This window comes from Cucurbita moschata, unplaced genomic scaffold (genome assembly GCF_002738365.1).
Source record: "Cucurbita moschata cultivar Rifu unplaced genomic scaffold, Cmos_1.0 Cmo_Scf00015, whole genome shotgun sequence".
NCBI classification, from domain to species: Eukaryota; Viridiplantae; Streptophyta; class Magnoliopsida; order Cucurbitales; family Cucurbitaceae; genus Cucurbita; species Cucurbita moschata.
In genome coordinates, this window is record NW_019268531.1 from 681,064 (window position 1) to 700,563 (window position 19,500).

General features: G+C 39.1%; 5 protein-coding genes and 1 long non-coding RNA gene across 17 annotated transcripts; 2 read left to right on the plus strand and 4 right to left on the minus strand.

Annotated features, from left to right (window-relative positions):
• Positions 1–311: 311 nt before the first annotated feature.
• On the minus strand, positions 312–2,437 carry LOC111453276. Its single transcript, XM_023094321.1, has 5 exons — positions 2,055–2,437; positions 1,534–1,727; positions 1,419–1,452; positions 735–1,348; positions 312–655 (listed from the first exon to the last, which is right to left on the minus strand). Exons 1-5 carry the CDS (start codon positions 2,371–2,373, stop codon positions 386–388), a joined length of 1,431 nt encoding a protein of 476 aa, XP_022950089.1. The 5' UTR covers positions 2,374–2,437; the 3' UTR covers positions 312–385.
• Positions 2,438–3,701: 1,264 nt separating this feature from the next.
• On the plus strand, positions 3,702–8,263 carry LOC111453038 (probable serine/threonine-protein kinase abkC). Of its 10 annotated transcripts, none has more exons than XR_002712208.1 (7): positions 3,711–3,974; positions 4,567–5,902; positions 6,136–6,405; positions 7,088–7,243; positions 7,420–7,581; positions 7,690–7,743; positions 7,892–8,263. XR_002712208.1 is itself a non-coding variant. In XM_023093967.1 (6 exons), exons 2-5 carry the CDS (start codon positions 4,574–4,576, stop codon positions 7,537–7,539), a joined length of 1,875 nt encoding a protein of 624 aa, XP_022949735.1. In that variant the 5' UTR covers positions 3,711–3,974; positions 4,567–4,573; the 3' UTR covers positions 7,540–7,581; positions 7,690–8,246. The 10 variants fall into 10 exon arrangements, 4 of the variants coding, with proteins under 4 accessions (XP_022949737.1, XP_022949735.1, XP_022949736.1 ...); XR_002712210.1 differs by having other exon boundaries at positions 7,690–7,722; XR_002712211.1 differs by having other exon boundaries at positions 7,702–7,743.
• A 180-nt stretch (positions 8,264–8,443) lies between these two features.
• Positions 8,444–11,672, plus strand: LOC111453040 (PI-PLC X domain-containing protein At5g67130-like). The gene is made up of 9 exons (XM_023093972.1): positions 8,444–8,623; positions 8,716–8,796; positions 8,887–9,009; positions 9,094–9,234; positions 10,150–10,248; positions 10,405–10,708; positions 10,795–11,018; positions 11,122–11,208; positions 11,331–11,672. The coding sequence occupies exons 1-9, from the start codon at positions 8,618–8,620 to the stop codon at positions 11,508–11,510; spliced, it is 1,245 nt and encodes a 414-aa protein (XP_022949740.1). The 5' UTR covers positions 8,444–8,617; the 3' UTR covers positions 11,511–11,672.
• A 236-nt stretch (positions 11,673–11,908) lies between these two features.
• On the minus strand, positions 11,909–15,305 carry LOC111453039 (probable serine/threonine-protein kinase At1g01540). Of its 2 annotated transcripts, XM_023093970.1 has the most exons (7): positions 14,320–15,295; positions 14,124–14,228; positions 13,831–13,953; positions 13,554–13,724; positions 13,324–13,453; positions 13,001–13,210; positions 11,909–12,503 (listed from the first exon to the last, which is right to left on the minus strand). In XM_023093970.1, the coding sequence occupies exons 1-7, from the start codon at positions 14,967–14,969 to the stop codon at positions 12,384–12,386; spliced, it is 1,509 nt and encodes a 502-aa protein (XP_022949738.1). In that variant the 5' UTR covers positions 14,970–15,295; the 3' UTR covers positions 11,909–12,383. The 2 variants fall into 2 exon arrangements, with proteins under 2 accessions (XP_022949738.1, XP_022949739.1); XM_023093971.1 differs by lacking the exon at positions 11,909–12,503 and having other exon boundaries at positions 13,058–13,226; positions 14,320–15,305.
• A 223-nt stretch (positions 15,306–15,528) lies between these two features.
• LOC111453041 lies at positions 15,529–16,058 on the minus strand. Its single transcript, XR_002712213.1, has 2 exons — positions 15,974–16,058; positions 15,529–15,841 (listed from the first exon to the last, which is right to left on the minus strand). It is a non-coding gene; the product is annotated as an uncharacterized LOC111453041 (long non-coding RNA).
• A 234-nt stretch (positions 16,059–16,292) lies between these two features.
• On the minus strand, positions 16,293–18,679 carry LOC111453611 (transcription factor SPATULA-like). Of its 2 annotated transcripts, none has more exons than XM_023094759.1 (8): positions 18,068–18,679; positions 17,840–17,938; positions 17,699–17,764; positions 17,546–17,611; positions 17,169–17,462; positions 16,965–17,031; positions 16,742–16,837; positions 16,293–16,620 (listed from the first exon to the last, which is right to left on the minus strand). In XM_023094759.1, exons 1-8 carry the CDS (start codon positions 18,524–18,526, stop codon positions 16,565–16,567), a joined length of 1,203 nt encoding a protein of 400 aa, XP_022950527.1. In that variant the 5' UTR covers positions 18,527–18,679; the 3' UTR covers positions 16,293–16,564. The 2 variants fall into 2 exon arrangements, with proteins under 2 accessions (XP_022950527.1, XP_022950526.1); XM_023094758.1 differs by having other exon boundaries at positions 16,965–17,034.
• Between the last annotated feature and the right edge of the window lie 821 nt (positions 18,680–19,500).

Consider the following 19,500-nt stretch of genomic DNA (forward strand, 5'->3'; position numbering starts at 1 on the left):
ATGACTATAATTATTTACCAAATGAATACTCCTCCTAAAATTATTAACTACAATTATATTAAACTTGACGGGGCATAATCAATTTACTTGTGGCTAATTAATTCCTTTATTTTTTATTTTTCAATCTAAACTCTTAGAAAATAATTTTGTTTAAGATTAAACTAAAATGAAGTGGTTGGAAATCTAATCAGAGTAGATTAGATTTAGATAATTATGGTTTTGAAATTTTGAATTGAGAAATTATTATTTTAAATTCCAAATTTATTAGTTTTAGAACTTATTTTCTCCCTACGTTTATACTTAAAAGCACATGGTAAAGAGTGTGAAGTTTCAAAACATAGATTGGTACCAAGTTTGTGAGTTGTAATACTCACAGATGAACAAGTTACTGAATTTTGACATCATACTCGTTCAGAAAACGATCTGCGGAGCCCAAGCGAGTTGAATTAACATAATCTTGAGGACAATGAGCAGGAACTCCAGGCAATAGTAATCCAAACAGCCTCACAATTCTTAAAAGAACTCTTTCCTCGTACTCCTTTCCCCTTCTCCACCCAATTGTGAAGCTTCTTCCTATCTCAAAACATGCATGTATTCTCATCAGCACCGCTCCTACTATCGAGAAATAGTTCTTGAATGGCTCTTCTTCCAGAATCTGCCAACCCCACCAACAAATAAAGAACGTTTCTCTTCAATCTATCTATAAATAAATGTAAGGTAAGTAATTATATTACCTGCGCAACATAGTTCCAGTCGAAATAAATACAGCGTCCGAAGTGTTTGAACATCAAGGCCTTGTCGTCCAGGGGCAGCCGAGGGACCATGTCGAACCCATAAACAAATCTGTAGTACCGAATCTTGTATTGCGACAGTGATTTCATCATGAATTCTCCGAATTCCCCGTCTCCCACCCGAGGTTGTCCGAATGTGTACACTCCTTCTAATCTTTCCAGCAGTAACTTTTCCTCGTGGAACACCAAAATAAAAGGAAACAGGATGGCCAGAGCACCGCCCAAGCTATGTCCAGTCACTACAAACCTCGTTCGCTCATTTTCTTTCAGAACTTCCCTTAGCTTCTCTCTGATGGTGTAGTAAGATAAAGGACGTCTTTGCTGTTGTGGGTCTATTTCCTTGGGCCATCCAATGGATTTCTGTAACCCAAGCGCTTTCATAAATCCGCCGTGGATTTTACCGATCCCCTGAATCTCGTACCAAGAGATGTCAAAGTCGGAGCTCCAGTCGTCTGCATTGAAGGGCTCTGTGCCTCTGAAGGACACGATGATGGTGTCGTGATCAGCATTTTTATCCCGCATCATGAACGCTTGTGTTGAGAATTTTTCTTGATAGCCTACCACAAAAGTTAAAAAATTCAGTTGACAGACAAGAGTGGAACAGGGATATCGTTCTTATTTTCTTACCATTCCAAAAGTTGAAAAACCCCAACAGCTCCATCTACGAATTTTCAAAAAAGAAAAAAAATCAGGCAATGGTAGACAAAACAAAGAAATCACGCATTCAATACGAAATCTGCACCTTCCAGACATGATTGACAGTTTGTGTAACGCAAGCTTCATTCTCGTAGGCCAGCTTAGAAGCCATCATGCAGAGAGCTCCAAAGTAGTTGACATCACCTGCCTTTATTTTTTCGTCCAATCTTACTCTGCTATCCAAGTGACCAATGATTGACAAGTACTCCGCCGATGAGCTGTCCGGTATTATCAACTTGACTGCATCCAAATTCCAAATTAAAAGTTAAGCCCATAAGTTTTGAAGTCTAGACCATTAAATTCAAAATAATGGACAATATTAAAATATGGCATCCATGATTGGGGAAGAGAAACAGATGTCTGTGAACAGAGTCAACTCGACTCTAGGGGGACATTGACACGTCATATTAGGTAGAATGGCTCTGAAAGTGATTTTAAAACTCCGACAAATGGGTATGAGCTCACGTGATGTTGTAATGAGCAATATTCAAATTAATTTCGTATTGTAAATTTGTGCAAGGTTTGGGTATGTCCGTGAAGGAAAAAGAAGATCTCGAAGGGACTTACATCGTAAGATGTTGAGGAGAATGCCGGAAAAGCCGCCGTTTGCGGAGATAAAGTTGAGCCAGGACTCGAGGAAGAAGCCCAGCAAGGCGAGTGGTTTGGCAAAGAATCGGAGGAGCTTGAGGACGACGATAGAGAGAAAGATGAAGAATCTGTGCCAGAAGTTGTGCTCTCTGGCGGAAGTGGAATCCACGAATTTTCTCTTCTTGAGGTTGCTGGAAAACAAAAGGCGTAACAGATCAAAGAACTTCACCTCTTCCGGCTTCAGAAGCATATAACTGTTGGAGAAGCCGCTGTTGCAGCTACAAGCACTAGCAGCCATGGCTCAGGGGAACCTCTCTTCTCACGATTCTCTGGCTTCTGCTTTTCTCTGAACTTGGATACCCTGCTTGCTCAATCATATATACATAAACACTGTGTTGCTCACTCAAACTGTGGCCCACAATAAAATATAGAATCATGTGTAAAATGCTTTGGATTATTAATTATTATGGCCAACCTTCCGGCCTCTACTTCCCGCAGTTAACTACAAATTTCTATATTTATTCAAAACTATTTATACCTTATTTTCTTATTACCTATTTTAGAAACTTTTCAGACTATTCAAACTATTTTTTTTTTTTTAAGAATCTATCTCTTTTAAGTAAGTGTTTCTCTACAAATAAAACTTAAATTAGTCACTTTTTTAATATAGATTTTAAATGAATCAACTTTTCAAGTGTTTCTTTAAAAATAGATTTTTAATTAATTTATTATCTTTTTAAAAGATATTTTATTTTTGGTAGGTACGCAAATCTCGACCCTACCATTTCGTGGCAGCTGGATAGCATGTTCGTGATTTTTTAATATGTTAGACAATGAAGGGAAGATTTGATTAACAATACATTAAAAAAAAAGAAACTGAGGCCATGTTTTCATTTTTTTTTTAATTTGACAAATAATTCAAAAAAATATAAAAAATCATAGTTTAACCAAAAAATCACGAACAAATCCGGGCCTTCAAGTTGAAGCATATAACATGAAGCAACACAAATTTTTGTAATTCATGAGTAAACACCAAGCGAAACCTACTTAGGAAAGCATTGGCATTAAAATTACAAGCAAAGAAGGAAGCTTCACCCATTTATTTCCACTTGATGTTGTAAATTAATACCAATACATAAAGCTAGGAGGCGCTCTTCTTCCATGGCGTCGAAGCGCTTCCACGGCTCGGGCATCTTGTGATTGCCGGGCTTGCAAGATCCGGGCTTGGAGGAGGAGGAGTCATGTGCGTGGGGGCCCAACGAAGAGTTCGAGTGGGATCCCACTGGGCTCAGCACTGGGCTCGAGTGAAACGAGTTCGTAGTCTTTTCCCCGTGATGGGCCCTGCACATACTACTCTGGCTGGCGAGAGCTGGGCGACGACGCCGTCAGACTGCTCACCTCCGAGTCGGTCTTCGCCAGCACCACCCGACATATAAACTAAAATTAGCTACAGCCAAGTGGCTCCGCTCAATATTGGTTGAGTGATTTAATTTTGAATGATTTGAATTTCTGTAGATTACGGAGCATCCTCCCTCATTAATGGGGTTTATTTTTTTATCTAGAAAAATCATTCCATAAATAAAGTATTTTTATCTTAAAAAACCACGGCGGTAAACACAAGATACTGTCCCTCAATCTCTTTTTCTTTTCCTTCAAAATTGGAGCCCTAATGTTTTCCAGTTTCAGTTTAGCATTCCCTCTCTCTCGATTCCCCTTCTCCCTCCATCCAGAGTGAGCGTCAGCCCTCTTAAGTCCTCCACCTGGCGCCGGCGACCAATCGACCAATTGCCACCTGTTCGCGCCCACTTACCCGCTCATTCTCCCTTTCGATCGATCGATTTTGCGGCTCGCGGAGACAAGGCTCTCGCCTCCCATCCCTTATATCCTTTCTCTTCCTTGGTAAGATTGAGTTTCTACCACATTCTCTTCCTTTTCGGTTTATTTTATTTGTGCCCTCCCAATGCTCGCCTCCCCGCCACCCCCCCTTCTGGGCTTCCTGTCTCTGCCGCTCCCATCCTTTTGATTTCTTGTAAGATTGAAGTTGTTTGTTGATCCTTTTAACAACTTTTGGTGTTTGAAACTAAGTACTGCTAGCTTAGCGTTGGTCACCTTCTAGTTTTTGCTTCTTCGAATTTACAGATTGTATATAGTTGGCAGTTAGGCAACCAGACAGATAGTCCTCTTCTTGTAACCAATTTCTTTCACCGTCTGCGCGTGGTTCCCTGAGCCAGAAGAGATTTTATTTTATAGGACTGGATTACAAGTCAAGAACCATTGCCTTAGAGTGATGATTTTGTGTTATTTTTCCTCAATAATTCATTAATTTGGAAAGTGTAGTTTGCTGGAATATACAGCGTTCCTGAATTTTTCTGGTTATATATTTATCTAATTTATACCCATGATTAACTACCTATCTGAAATCCAACATTGATTGTAGTTATCAAATTTTAGTGATTATGTATTGTTGCTAAAGTAATTTAAATAATGGCAGATATTTGATGTTGGGGAACATAAGGAAGGCAGTGCGTTCACTTCATACAGGCCACAGACTTGGACATTTAGAAGTGAGGAACGGCGGGACGACTGTTACAGTAGAGCCTTTCTTTCACAATAAATTGTTCTCACATTATAGGTGTTTAGCTAGAGGACATGGTTCCTCCCCGCTGTACTGCACCATAAGAAGTTTAAGCTGGACTGCGAATTCTAGAAATTTTTGTATCTGGACTGCCAGCAATGTCGTTAAACATCATGCTTACTTTGTTTGGAAAAGGGTTTCCAGCAAATTTTCTTCCAATTGCGGTAGTATTCTCACCTTAAATGAAGTTGCTCGGGCATTCTGCTTGGCCATGTCTCGTTCTCACCTGATTGTACCTGGTATCTTTGCTTTTACATGGGGAGAGCTAGCATGTGCCCAAAGAACATTCACAAGCATGGACCCTTATCCATCTCACAATTCTTTCTACATCCGGGCACAAGACGGACATGCCTATTTGATTTCATTACTATTTTCTACTTTAGAAGGCATTATATTATTTTTTAGAGCCCTTTATTTGGCAATCTTGTTCTCACCTTGCATATTGATGGCTCCATTCGCGGATGTCTTTGGATTTCGCTTCAGGAGACTCTGGCTCCAGGTTGTTCATCGTTCACTTGAAAAGGGTGGCCCAGCATTCATTAAATGGGGTCAGTGGGCTGCGACACGACCAGATCTCTTCCCTAGAGATTTATGCATAGAGTTATCAAAGCTTCACAGTAAAGCTCCAGAGCACAGCTTTGCCTACTCAAGGAAAACTATAGAACGGGCATTTGGTCGAAAGCTTTCTGAGATATTTGAGGATTTTGAAGAGCAACCTGTTGCATCAGGGAGTATTGCTCAAGTGCATCGGGCTTCTTTGAAATTTCGATACCCTGGTCAACAAATGAAGCCCATGGTGGTTGCTGTAAAAGTTAGACATCCTGGCGTTGGGGAATTAATTAGGAGAGATTTCCTTATAATTGATTTTATAGCAAAAGTTTCAAAGTTCATTCCTACTCTCAACTGGTTGAGATTGGATGAAAGTGTGCAACAATTTGCCGTTTTTATGATGTCTCAAGTCGACCTTGCAAGGGAAGCAGCACACTTGAGCCGCTTTATCTATAATTTTCGACGGTGGAAGGATGTTTCATTTCCTAAACCGGTGTATCCACTTGTTCATCCTGCTGTTTTAGTGGAAACTTATGAGCAAGGGGAAAGTGTTTCTCACTATGTTGATGAGCTTGAAGGATATGAAAGAGTCAAGTCAGCATTGGCACACATTGGGACACATGCTCTTCTAAAAATGCTTCTGGTAACATAACTTTATATTGTTACTGTAGCGTTGTTCACTGTTTTTCCTTTGAAATGATTTTCATTTATCTCCTTAAAAACCATTCTGTTCTATGCACTCATCGAATGTCAGAAATTTTAGTTTTTTGGATGTCTTTGCACTTCTAATTATTATTCACTTCCGAGATGGTTTCTTTAGTGGTTAGAGTGTTGCACTTTTCTGAATGCCAAGGAGTTCAACCTTCTTTGTTTCAGGTGGACAACTTTATACATGCTGACATGCATCCTGGAAATATCCTTGTCAGAGTTTCTCATGAAAAGTCCCGTCGGAAGCGGCTCTTCAAGTCAAAGCCTCATGTTGTCTTCCTTGATGTAGGCATGACGGCCGAACTTTCTGGAAGTGATAGAGTAAATTTACTGGAATTTTTTAAGGCTGTAGCTCGTAGGGATGGCCGTACTGTTGCCGAACGTGCACTTAAATTAGCAAAACAACAGAATTGCCCTGATCCCGAGGCATTTATTGAGGTAAGGAATGTGCCATTCTTATTCTTTGAGGTTTTAGGATAATTGTGGTTTAGGTTGTGGAATGCGAAGTTGTTGGGATTTTGAGGGTTGTTTGGTAGCTGCTCTTGTTTTTTGTTTCCATCTTTTTTTTGCAACATCGTCTTTTGGCAATGGTTCTTTGTCTCTTTCTCATTTTTAAGGAACTTTCTTTAAATAGTATTCCATTTTTTGGAACTTGAAATTTTGGTTTCTCGTTTCTTGTTATTCTAATAGACTGTTTTGTTGGTTTTTACTTATAAAATGACACGATAATTGAAAGTATGGTGATATACTAATTTGGTAACACTTTGTTTGTCAAGTAGGACTTCATTTGTTGTGTTCTTAACATTTTTAGTATAAGGGTTACCAAGGAAAAAATAAGGTAGAAGAAATAAGAAATGGTTTTCTTCGTCGTCCTCCTTGACGCCTTAATATCAAGGACCCTCCAAACTTATTTTTGTATTTTTATAGAAAGAAGAAACAATTATTGATCATGTGTTTTTTTTAGGAAAATAGAAAACAAGAAAGGTAAACTATACTATGCGTGGTTTTAGTTCATTGGTTGCTCCTCAGTGAATTTGAGATCGAAATTTATTTGCCTCACGAATTTCTTCAGTAGGTTTGATTCTATTTTTTGCGAGTATTTCTGATCAGCTGCTTACAGGAAGTTACCAATGCGTTTGATTTCTGGAAGACTCCCGAAGGTGATCTAGTTCATCCTGCTGAAGCCATGCAGCAATTACTGGAGAAAGTGAGGCATCACAGAGTCAACATCGATGGAAATGTGTGCACTGTGATGGTGACGACATTGGTTATGGAGGTAACTTCAGTCTACCTTTGCTACATTGACGAGATCGCATTTATTCTACAAGTTTCTCCCATTCGTATTTAGGATGTATTTTTAAAGGTTGCGAGAATTATTTTATGGTCCAATGATGACTGCCCCGATTGGCAAGCACTGATACTTGTGTGTACTTCCATTTCTGATTTGGATAGGGCTGGCAGAGGAAACTTGATCCTGCTTATAATGTGATGGAAACACTGCAAACTCTGTTACTGAGATCTGATTGGGCTGAGTCTCTCTCCTACACAATTGAAGGATTGATGGCACCGTAGAATGATGTGTCTGATCTGCTCCAACAAAACAATTTTGACAATGTAAAGGAGAGCCTACAAATATAAAGCTTACTATGATATATTTAAGTTCAATCTTGTATCCACATCATTCTTTCCACCAAGCTCTTACTTATAATTTTCTTTTTTTAGCTCAAATGTCAGGCAGATGCGGTGGATTTCTAGGTATATAAAGCAAATAATGTGGTAAACAGCCGAAGATTCTTTTGATTCTTCTGAAAAGTTAGTATCTTGCTCCTGGTAAACAGAAGCAGCAAGGGAAAACATGATCTTCTTCATAGTTGTTTTGATCTCCTTCTCAATTGACATATATAAACCATTCTCTTAACTGCAGCAGAGCAGAGTGTAGATCTGTTTCACTAGTAGTACACCTAAGGTGGCTTCAATTTTGCGGATGTACGTGGCAATACATGGGAGAACGGCCGTCTTTGGTCGTTTACAGGGGAGGTTTGTGGTGTAAATATTTAGATATTTTAGAGCCATGAGACCTTGACCACCTCGTGTCTAGATTTCCATACAAGACTTGTGAGAACGAAGAAACATGTTTTTTCGGATAGTCAACGTGTGGTTGTTTTCCCCATATTTCAGCAAACTCTTGTGTTGATGTATAATTGGGTGATTGAAGCCCCTATTATTGTATTGAATATAATGAATAGGCTCATTCCCCGTGGTCTTTCCATCTAAATAAACAACAGATCTTCTAGAACGGTGATTGCATTTTGGTCATTGTTTTGATATTGAATAATGAAGAACGTGGATGATAGTTGTATTTACTGTCCATATCTTATGTATCGGAAAAGTCAGGGATCAAATAAAATTTAGAACTAGTTGTAGTATATCTGTAATTAAGAAACAGAGAGATTATTTAATGGCATTAGATAAAATTAGAAAGTTCAAACTGGAGCACCCATCAAATAAATCGGAAAAGAAGAAGTAAAAAGGGCGAAGAAAAGCGTGTGTGATTTATTTAGAACAAAGGCAAAATCGAAGAGGAAAAGACCTTTACTACAAGAACCCAACTCGTTAGGGAGTTTGTTTCTCCATTGAAGGCTTCTCGGAAATGGAGGCATGCCTTTCTCCTCCTCATAATCGTCTCTCTATCTCTCCCTCTAACTTCTCTTTATATTCCAATTAAACTTGTTCCTTCTTCAATGGCAGGGATTCAAAGCATCCATCACTTTCCAATTTCAGCTTCTGGTTATTTCTCTCTGTCTTTTCACCTTCTCTTCCACTCTCAAGGTTTTCGTCTTTCTTCTCAATTTTGCTTGTTTGTGATTATTCTCGCCTCCCTTCCTTCCTTCTCTGATCTAACCTTCTGCTCCCTTTTAGATCGGAGAAACTTGCTCCTCCGGCGACAAATGCGATTCCGGTCTCATATGCGATACCTGCCCTGCAAATGGAAATACCAGACCCAGATGTACTCGCATCCAGCCAATTAGTCCAACATCCAAGGCGAGTCTCCAAAGTCGCCTCCCCTTCTTTGATTCGAGAAATTTTGTTCATAATTTATCCCCCTGTTTGTTTGGTTTTGTACAGGTAAAAGGGCTGCCATTCAATCGTTACTCGTGGCTTACGACTCACAACTCCTTCGCTCGTTCCGGCGAGAAACCGGGGACGGGATCGAGCATATTGGTGGCGCCCACCAATCAGGAAGATACGGTCACCAGTCAACTTAACGTGAGTTCTCATTCATTCTTTAACTTCTCTCTGAAGCTCTTCCGCTTTGAACGCTTTCATTTTTTAGAATCTACCCTTTTGCCCTGCACACTTTACAACCATTTTCCATTTCTCTCCGCCGCTTTCCTTTTTGCCCTCTTTTTCGCTCTTTAAAATACAAAACATTTCTTCCCAGCCAAAAAGCATTTTTATTTCCTATATATATAATACACACACACACACACACACATATTTAGACTCTGCATTTCTTTTGAGTCAATATTTCTTTCACGATATTAAATACAGAGTACGACATTAAAATTTTGTTAGTTAAATACTTTATATTTAAATTTCTATTGACTTATAAACGTGGTCCTCTAAAATGTCGGTAACTTGGGACTATTTTTTAGTTCATATATGGAGATTTTTTTTGAACAGTTAGTGACTACAAGAACTTCATTTAAAGAAAGATTTAATTACAGTGAAATTGAAATTTACAAGTGGTGAGGGACCAAATTTAAAAAAAAAAAAAAACAAAACAGAACAAAGAAATTGATTTGAGTTATTTGGAATCAGCTTAAAAAATGTATACAAACGTAACGGGCAAACATATTTAATTTGAAGAAATGAGATGGAATTGGAATAATCATACATTATTAAATTGTATGATGTGAATAATCTTTTTAAAAGTGGAACAGAGCCAGTAGGTGGACTGTCCCAAACAGCAAATCTGTGTATGGGCGATAATAAAATTAAATTGGTGGGTGGCTGTCACATGCTTTAATTATTCCATTTGGCCTTAAGGCGTCTTGTCAAAGCATCATCGCTCATTTATTCCTACTAATCGACACTCACATTCTAACTAATCCAAAACCAAATCTTTACCCTTTTCTATGCCTAATTTGTGGTTTGATTTTCGTAATGATGAATTTGTAGAATGGAGTTCGTGGGCTAATGTTGGATATGTATGACTTTCAAAATGATGTTTGGTTGTGCCACTCCTTTGCTGGTCAATGTTTCAATGCCACTTCTTTTGTAAGTACTTTGCTTAATTCCTCACTATCATCTATACAATTACGAACACAATATTTCTGAACCTCGCTTGAAAGAACTTCAAAGCAATGTTCAAAGAACCATAAAGTACAATAAAGTAGTGCTTTAAAGAAAGTGATACCCTTGACTTGTTTCCAGCAACCGGCAATCAATGTGTTGAGAGAAATTGAGAAATTTTTGGGAGCAAACCCAGAAGAGATTGTCACGATCTTCATAGAAGACTATGTGAAGTCTCCACAAGGCTTGAGCAAGGTGTTCAATGCTTCTGGACTGAACAAGTACTGGTTTCCTGTTTCCAGAATGCCCCAAAAGGGTGGGGATTGGCCAACCGTCGATGATATGGTAAAGCAAAACCAGAGACTAGTAGTTTTCACCTCTAAACAATCGAAAGAGGCCTCAGATGGCATTGCTTATCAGTGGCGCTATGTTGTCGAAAACCAATGTAAGGTCATTCCAATGTTTGTTATTCATGTGTTGTTATAATTCTTATGGCACTTGATAAGCGAATGTGTGGGGATGCATTCTCAGATGGGGACGGAGGAATGAAGCCTGGATCTTGTCCAAACAGAGCAGAGTCGCCTCCAATGAATACAACAACCATATCCTTGATCCTCATGAACTATTTTTCTACTAATCCCAACAGAACAGCCGTTTGCTCGGATAATTCGGCTTCATTAATTAGCATGATGAATACTTGCCATCAAGCAGCCGGCAAAAGGTGGCCAAATTTCCTTGCTGTTGACTTCTATCAGGTATCATTTTCCTGCAAGTAGGATAGATTTGCGAGGATGAATATTGAGTTTCAACTAATATATATAATATTGGTACTTGTGTTTCTCAACTTGGTGCTTGTAGAGGAGTGATGGTGGAGGTGCTCCAGAAGCTGTGGATGTAGCCAATGGCCATCTGACTTGCGGGTGTAATAATATTGCCTATTGCAAGGTTTGTAACCAAAAAGCGTTTGAATTGAAGAGAAATAGATACATTTATTACTTGAAAATGCAAACAGCTGATTGTATTTGAGAATAGGTTGTTGGCTAACTGAAAATTTATTGAATGAGCAGGAAAATACAACAGGCGTATGCGATAACCCGCCGATTTCTCCCCCTCCACCGGCCGCCTTGGAAAGTCCAGTGCAAGGTGCGGGAGATTCCGGTGACGCACACTTAAATGGCAGACCAGCGGAGCTCAGGTGGTTACTTGGAGCAATTTTGGCCGTCACACTGTTATTACGCCTCCATTAGTCATTATTCTGATAGTCTATCTTCTCTCCGATGATATTGACAACCAATTTGTTGGTTTCAATCTCCTTGCTACGTATGCCAATTATAATGTTCAAATAAATACGTTTGAGAATGCTTCTGAAAGTAGTTTTATTTTATACGAGATGTTTTCAATTATGCATACACAGCTGGAGAATGGGTAAGTGAAATGGTGTTTAATGCTAGTGTTAAATGCAATATCACCATAAAAAAGAAAGGTCCAAATCTGTCGAAAAGGGATGCTCAAACATTCATTTCGATGTAGAAATGGGCCAACTTTCATCACCCACAGGTTTTTAGAGAGGCTATACATAGCTGTCAAGTTGATATCAATGCTAGAGCTTTGCTACCCTTTCCTGGGTGAAGATGTGGAAAATTGATGGTACATGGAACAAAAGGGACCCCATAATTTATTAGGCCCAATCAGGAAACCGTTTACATAAGCGTACATTGTTGACAAACTGGATACAACTTTATAAGCAATAAATTGAAATTAATGTTTATGAATAGGGTGTGGATGCTCTAGTTGAACCTTTTTCCTATTATTTTCAAATGTATGATATTGAACAGTGAGGGAATGGAACGAACAATGTAAGAAAATAATAATATACCTCATTCCCGAAGACCGTCTTCGGAGGGGCCTTGACAGAGACATGAATTGATTTTATCTTCACTGGTATGAGGACCGGCAATAGAAGCCTATTGACAGCAAAAATGAACTATACATATTGTGATTGACATTGTTGTGGCCGCGTAGGGCAGCTTCTAAATGGAGGACCCGGCGTAATAGCTGCGAATGACTATTCGGGTGTGTCCCAAGCTGGAAAAGTTGACTGCTACTTGTGCTGAAATTATTCACGTATCTCGTTGTTCATCCACGTTGGTTTCACCTAATTCTGTCGCCTGCCTTTCACTTAATCCATCCTTGACATTGTCTGAATGTGAGTTCTCTGGGTTCTTTCCAGTTTTGCGATCCTAAGACAACATTTCAGGCTTGGTTTAACGATCAATATGAGACAAACTTCGAGAAGTTGGAAAAGATAAATGGAGTATTCAATGAACTAGAGATTCTATGATTCAGCATATCCCATTTGCAGTCTCATTGGAAAGCACAAGAAGCAAGGATCGATTCTATCGAAAATTACTCGGGAACTAACGAACTCTTATGAGGGAAAACCATTTGCAGTATGAATGGTGACTAGCCTGAAAAAGTGAGGTAAATGACTACTACATTTGTATCTTGAAAACTTAGGATTAAGATTCCCTTAGCATATTGGTGATGGTTTGCTCAAATTAAATACTTGCCACTTCAGCATTATGTTTTCATTCATTATCTGAAACTGAGAGTAGATCGATCCATTGATTATGTGTGTCATGGCATTCTGCAACTCCTAACTCCTAAATATTAATAAACCTATCCAAGATATATATATAGAACAATAAATGAACTTCAAGTAAACTTTGTTTCATACCCCTTTTAAGGTAGCCTCTTCAGCTTCAAGCATATGAATAATGTGTCCCATTTTTGGCCGCTTCTGAGCATTTGGGTCCACACAGCGTAATGCAACAAGAAGAGCCCGCTTTAAAGCTCTTGAAGTAGGCTTTTCAGAAAGCTTTGGATCCAATACGCCCTCCGGGTTACGGTTACTAACCAATCTCTTAAGCCAATCGATCAAGTGTACCTGTAAATTTTAACCTCTGCAAACTCATAATCGAACAAAAGGAAAAAAGGGAGATCTGAAGAATGGTATGTACAACGCTTAATAATGATTTTTCTTCAAAGTATGGAGCATACCTCATCTGGAGGACGACCATAATCGACAGGGTTCCTCCCTGAGATTATTTCCATGACGAGTATTCCAAAACTATACACATCACTTCTTTCATTTAGCATCCCCGTACTTGCATATTCTGGCGCTACATAGCTGGAAAGTAGCATAAATCCCATTACAAAATCTAAATTCACACATGAGATACCCACACAAGAACGTATATAGAAACATCAAATGATATACATGTACGCACCCAAATGTTCCCATGACTCGAGTTGTGATATAGCTATTATCAGAGCATAGTAGCTTTGCAAGCCCAAAATCTGAAACCTTGGAATTCCATTGCTTATCGAGTAATATATTGCTTGATTTGATATCCCGGTGAACAACCTTTGGTTCCAATCCTTCGTGAAGATAAGCTAGCCTACATATGCAAGTTATAATACGTTAATGTCAAGAATGTAATGCAGGCAGGGGCTGGGGGATGGAGAAAACTCAAGCTTCTACATTGAATTGAAGCTAGACAATACCCTTTAGCGGTTCCAAGAATGATATTCATTCTAATCTCCCAGGTAAGAGGGCTGAAAGATCCCACATCCCCATGAAGCCATTGTTCCAAGTTTCCATTATTTATGTACTCATATACAAGCATCCTATGACATCACATGGAGAAGAAAAGGCAGATTTTATTGCTCAACATTCAAAGATTAAATGCAAGCATACAATGAAAATAATGGAATGAGTGCAAGTTTCGTCTTTAGAACCGCAGGCAAGCTTTTAAAGAAAAAGCCGCAAAGGTATTTGGGGGAAAGAAACAGAGTACCTGTGAGCACCTTCAGCACAGTATCCAAGTAATCTAACTAGGTTCTTGTGTCTGACTCGTCCAATTGCTTCAACTTCAACTTTAAACTCCTTCTCGGCTTGTCCCCTACGAAATTAATGATTCTTTAATGCAAGTCCCAATCCACGCACTAAGGCAGAGGAAATCAAGGTTGAAGAAATATATGGAAAAAAAGTACCTATTGTTTAGTAAATTCTTAACAGCAACCTGAGTTCCATCCTCCAATATGCCATGATAAACAATTCCATACCCACCCTCACCGATTACATTATCGGGGGCGAAGCCGTTAGTGGAAGCTTCGAGCTCTCTGAGAGTGTACCAATGCCCCCAACCCAAATGGGAAACTTCAGGCACCACCATAGGCAACTGATCACCACCACATCGGCCTTCTACACTGCCGTGCGAAGAAGACGACCGACCTAGGCGCTCAGGATATGAAATCCTATGATCCTTCCCGATCTCAATATGAATCCTGTTCACTCGCTCTTCGTCCTGAGGCAACGAAAGCAACGCTTGGCGCTCAACTCCGGGGATTACTTCCGGCTCGACCTGAAAATGGGCTCTACTACTAGGCTTATTTTCTTGGTTTTGAGCGAGGGGCTGCTCGATTCTGATCTCTTGGATTTCTTTGGAGACGATTGGAATTGTGGGTTTGTGAGAAATGTTCTTGCGAGAGCGTTTAGAGGCGATCCAAAGAGAAATAAGAAACAGAAAGAGCACAAAAGCTGCTCCTACACAAACCCCAAGAACAACCCACAAGCGTAGGCCAAAAATAGAAGTCTGCTTGGAGAGCTGGTCGGTCATGGAGCCTGATTTGTGGTCAGACATTCATTCAATCAGTCCGATTATCATCGGCAGAAAAGAAACACAGCTCCTTCCACACACCCGCCCTAAACGAAAAGAATCGAAGGGATAAATTTATAGTCGGTGGTGACATCAGAGTTGGAAGAGACGAGAGGCAGTGAAAGAGAGGGATGATGAGTAAAGGAAGGGAGAGAGAAAGAGAGAGAATTGGGAGTAAGAAGCAGCTGGCATGATGGGACCTTTTGGAATCGATAAAATCAGAGTCCCAATTTGGTTTGTTCTTGGGCTTCCCACTAAATTTACGCGGGCACAGAGATCTTCTTTACAAACACCATCCATCATCATCAAACCCTGCCCTGCCAATGCCAATGTCAATGCCATGTGAGAAATGGCACTCCTTCAACTCACAAATTTCAGGCTGAAGCTCCACGCCAGGAATATTGATTTGAGTGGTTATGAACAGTAAGAAACCGGATCCAATTCCCTTTCCCTAAATAGTAAACCCAACGCCGTCGTCTTCCCAAGTATGGATCACCCTCTCATCATTGGTCATCTGCTCCAGCCCACTTCAAAATTCTTCTCAACCCAATTATAAATTTTAGCATCCGTTTATTGGATGATATTTTAACAAAATATTCTCAAACTAGATTTTATGAAGATTAACTAAGCCATTAACATTTTCACCTAAATTTATATTGACCTCTTCTTTACTATTTTATAACCTTTTAGAACATAGTTTTTTTAAAGTGAATATCGAAGTTTCTTTTTAACATTTAATTATTTAAAATTGTTCTAAAATCGTCATCTTTAATCCATCCAAGATATTGTTCATCAAAGGTAGATTCTATGCTTGACTGGGTGTTAAAAGTATTTTCTTAATTGCAGCATTACGGTACCTTAAATCCAAATTAAAGGGGTTGGAATCAACGATTGTTGAAATATTTTTAAAAGCAACTATGATTGATAGTTTTTCAAAACGAAAACTTGAACAAAACAGTCACAAAAGAACTATATACTCTAAAACTGACATTTTAGTTTGATTAGTGTGTTCATATCACATACGTATCGAACATTTGGACACTGCAACATTTGCTGGACATGTATCAAATTCTTACTAGTTTGCACGAGGTCAAACTAAGTCAACACTTGTTATACATGCATCATATATCAAATAGACAAGTATGACAAACATGATAAATTTTAATGGATAAACTCAGGTTTTATGTAGGATAAAAATAATATACATTTTTAAAAACATACTCTAATAAACGAGCCATTGTCGGGCTAGATTTAAAAAATGTCGTGTCGTGCTATACGAGTTGTCTCATAGCTTCTTAGCCCAAAAATAAACAAGGGATCAAAGTATCATTAACTAATCGGAATACCGAGTCCAATACATAAATTAGAAACAAGAAACGTGGCTAAACCCCGAAAGATGGATGAGAAAAACGAATCAACGCCGGAGAAAAATGAGTCAGATTTGTACAAGAGAAAACTATGCAGATCCTCTCCATAATTAGCCAGCTCTATGCAACAAATTTTCCCATTTTCAGAGTGATTTGTCAAATGCAAGTGAATAATTTGAAGAGAATAAGAATATATAAAGGCGACAGAAAGTGTCAACAATCTTGATCATTGCAGCTCAGTTGTTTCAGTTGCTTTGCCTGTGTTGACGCTGATGTGTGAACCAAAAGTACAGAAAAATGGCAGAGAAACAAAAAAGGAGTTGAATTCTACCCATTAAAAAAGGAAGGGAATACAAAGACTGTGCTCTGGAGTGTAATTTAGAAGCACACCTGACCGATTTTCTTCAATGATGCACGGTTCCAATGAGACGCCATTCCGTAGTTCTTCTAAATCAGGAGGCGCTGGAATGTTATTGGGGCATGACACTGCAACAACCAAATGAAGGATAATCTTGTTTTGTTGATTCTAGTTGATTTGACCATTCTCATGAAATCATCAGAATAAGTCATGGAAATGGAATATTGTAGAAGGTTGGTAGATCAAATTACTCACGGAAGGGAGTTGTCTCCGATTGGCCGATCGCATTCACTTGGTGGTCTCGCAGTGCTTCTCTGCAAATCTCCTTCAAATGCAACATGGAAAGCTCGAGCATTGTCAGTTTCTAGTTTTTATTGAGAAGGGACTTGAAATATTGATTATACTTCTGCTTTCAACCTTGTACTAACAAAACCAACCTATGAATTATTGGGAAGTTACCTTGGACTTTGGGGACCCACTCAAGTAAAAGGGGACTAGGTGAGTTTGGATGGGCGGGGCCAATTCAAATGGAGTTTGTGGGTTAGTTCTTCCAATGTCTGACATGAAAGGATGGATGGAGGCAGCCTTTTGGTCAGGCAAACTGAGAAAGATCTGGTTGGGTCTCTCTTGGTCAGAGGAAAGTGACCTGCTTCCTTCACCAAAGTCCATTCTCATGGGGGAAAGTTGGAGATATTGCAAACTTCCAGGCAAGTTCATAGGATGCAAACTCAAGCCATGTCTCATCGACAGCATCTGATTGATGTGAATAAACCCAGAAATGAACTTGGAGAATGTAACGATCTAAGAATAATTGGAAAATACACCCACCCACCCACCTGAAGTTGAAGTTGAAGCTGCTTGAGATATTCGATTGCATCGTCCAGCATCGAGGCCTTGTCAGTCTGTTGCACTTGAACCAACAGAGCTCAAAAAAAGGGAAGAAATCAAAACCAAACAGCAACAAAATTTGGAATTCAATTGTGGGTTACCTTGTTAGAATTGGGGACCAGATTTTGCAAGGCCTTCATTTTCTCATTAATTCTGCTCCTTCTTCTCTGCTCAGGAAAGGATCAAAATAAAAAACGAAGATAATAACGTTTCGAGAGCAAAATAAAAGGAAAGAGAAGTACCTTTTCAGACATATTATGAACTTCGGCGGCTCTGCTTCTCTTGGAAGAACTGCGAGGATTGGGCTTTGTAGGCAGGTCTTCAACCAATGCCTCCAGACCCTACTACGCATTTACACAAACACAAGGTGTGGATAAGAAGGTCACCATTCCCATTCCCACCAGCTCAAGCCTCAGAAGGGAAAAAAAGGAATCTAAAAACAGAACCCACGAGTGGAATGAAGTGTGTACCTCACTTTCGCATTCAAACTCATCGTTTTCATAGTGATCACTAGCTCCGACATGTATAGAAGACGCATTGGGTGGAGCGGGTGTGGGACAAGAGCGCAAGGGATCATGTACTACACCGGAAGATGAGAAATTTGCAAATTGTTCTGAGGCATCGACGGGGGAGATCTCTTCAGGAACTGCATTAGGCAGCCCGTAAGGAGGGGAAATGTTATGGGTTGGAGAGGTGAAGGCTCTAATGTTGCAGGTGAACTCTGAGAAGATGGAGGGAGAAGGAGAGGAAAAGAGGAGAGAGGAGTGGGGAGCGGCGGAAGAGGAACGTAGCAACATTTGTTGCAGAAACAGAGAGATTTCATCGGGAGGGGAAGAAGAGGGGACGGCGGCGGTGGCGGTGGCGGGGAGAGTCCACGTCGAAGAAGAACATGCATTTTGATCGCAATTGTTGGAAATGGAATGGTCCATTTTAGAGGGATAGGAAGCAAAGCACGGTAGCGCTCTAAATTGTCATTTTAAGTTGGGTATTGGGCTTGTTGAACATCGTCCGCTCCGTTGCTCGGCGTTGTATCCTGTAATCTCTCCGCCACTTTTCTGCCCGGAACTACTAGGCGGGTTACGCTGCTTTCCCCCACTTAAAATCATACTTCCAGCTCTATTTAAATTAAACCTTTTAACAAAATTTCATTTTTCATTGATTCAGTGGTTCCAACTTTAAATTTTATTTTATTATTAGAGATATAATCTCAATTTATTTCATTTATTTATATTATCTTTTCTAAAGAAAGAAAATAGAGATTTTGGTTCCTACTAGTCTAATCTCATCCAGAATATATGTATAAAATTAATTAAAATATATTTAAGTCAGTGATCCTACGTGGTTATAAAAATTACAAGTTCACACTAGTATCTGTATAAAAAGAGTGTTATTAATCAATTGAGAGTAAAATAGATATAAGAAATAAAATGATTATATTTTTATATTTTAAGTTTCAAAATTAATTTTTTAATATGTAATTAGTTTTTATGTGTTAATAGGTTTTTGAATATTAAATATATTAGGCATATCATAAACTTTTTAATTTTATATTATTTTTTAAACTTGATAAATTCGTATTAAAATGAAATCGAATGAATGAGGATTTTCCAAATTTTAATTAAGAAAATATTGAAGAGATTTAAGAAGCTGTTAAACCCTAAATATAAAACATGTTTAAAGTTAAATAGATTATTTAATGCGTTAATGAAAGGTGTAGAAGACGCGCGTAGATAGGGCGTGAGAAGGAGGATGAGGGTTTGAGCAGCGTGATCTGAAAATTGTCAGTAACCGAATTGTGATTGGAGGGTCAATGATGGTACAGTAATCTCTTTTATTATTATTCTATTCTTTCCCCAGCTATGCCTGCTTCTGTCCCTCGCACGTGACCCCCACCATCTAATTT

Excerpts from the sequence above, each read along its gene's own strand:
- LOC111453040 (XM_023093972.1), top strand. Across the intron at positions 10,249-10,404 it reads GTTTCAATGCCACTTCTTTT|CAACCGGCAATCAATGTGTT; the intron begins GTAAGTACTTTG and ends ACTTGTTTCCAG. Across the intron at positions 11,209-11,330 it reads ATAATATTGCCTATTGCAAG|GAAAATACAACAGGCGTATG; the intron begins GTTTGTAACCAA and ends TTGAATGAGCAG.
- LOC111453038 (XM_023093967.1), top strand. The coding sequence starts at position 4,574 with ATGTTGGGGAACATAAGGAAGGCAGTGCGTTCACTTCATACAGGCCAC. Across the intron at positions 5,903-6,135 it reads CTCTTCTAAAAATGCTTCTG|GTGGACAACTTTATACATGC; the intron begins GTAACATAACTT and ends TCTTTGTTTCAG. Across the intron at positions 7,244-7,419 it reads TGACGACATTGGTTATGGAG|GGCTGGCAGAGGAAACTTGA; the intron begins GTAACTTCAGTC and ends TGATTTGGATAG.
- LOC111453039 (XM_023093970.1), bottom strand. The coding sequence starts at position 14,969 with ATGTCTGACCACAAATCAGGCTCCATGACCGACCAGCTCTCCAAGCAG. Across the intron at positions 14,229-14,319 it reads AAGAATTTACTAAACAATAG|GGGACAAGCCGAGAAGGAGT; the intron begins GTACTTTTTTTC and ends TTAATTTCGTAG. Across the intron at positions 13,454-13,553 it reads CGAGTCATGGGAACATTTGG|CTATGTAGCGCCAGAATATG; the intron begins GTGCGTACATGT and ends GCTACTTTCCAG.
- LOC111453611 (XM_023094758.1), bottom strand. The coding sequence starts at position 18,526 with ATGGACCATTCCATTTCCAACAATTGCGATCAAAATGCATGTTCTTCT. Across the intron at positions 17,612-17,698 it reads TGGTCCCCAATTCTAACAAG|ACTGACAAGGCCTCGATGCT; the intron begins GTAACCCACAAT and ends CAAGTGCAACAG. Across the intron at positions 17,035-17,168 it reads GTGGGTCCCCAAAGTCCAAG|GAGATTTGCAGAGAAGCACT; the intron begins GTAACTTCCCAA and ends TTGCATTTGAAG.
- LOC111453276 (XM_023094321.1), bottom strand. The coding sequence starts at position 2,373 with ATGGCTGCTAGTGCTTGTAGCTGCAACAGCGGCTTCTCCAACAGTTAT. Across the intron at positions 1,453-1,533 it reads CTGTCAATCATGTCTGGAAG|ATGGAGCTGTTGGGGTTTTT; the intron begins GTGCAGATTTCG and ends GAAAATTCGTAG. Across the intron at positions 1,349-1,418 it reads GTTTTTCAACTTTTGGAATG|GCTATCAAGAAAAATTCTCA; the intron begins GTAAGAAAATAA and ends CTTTTGTGGTAG.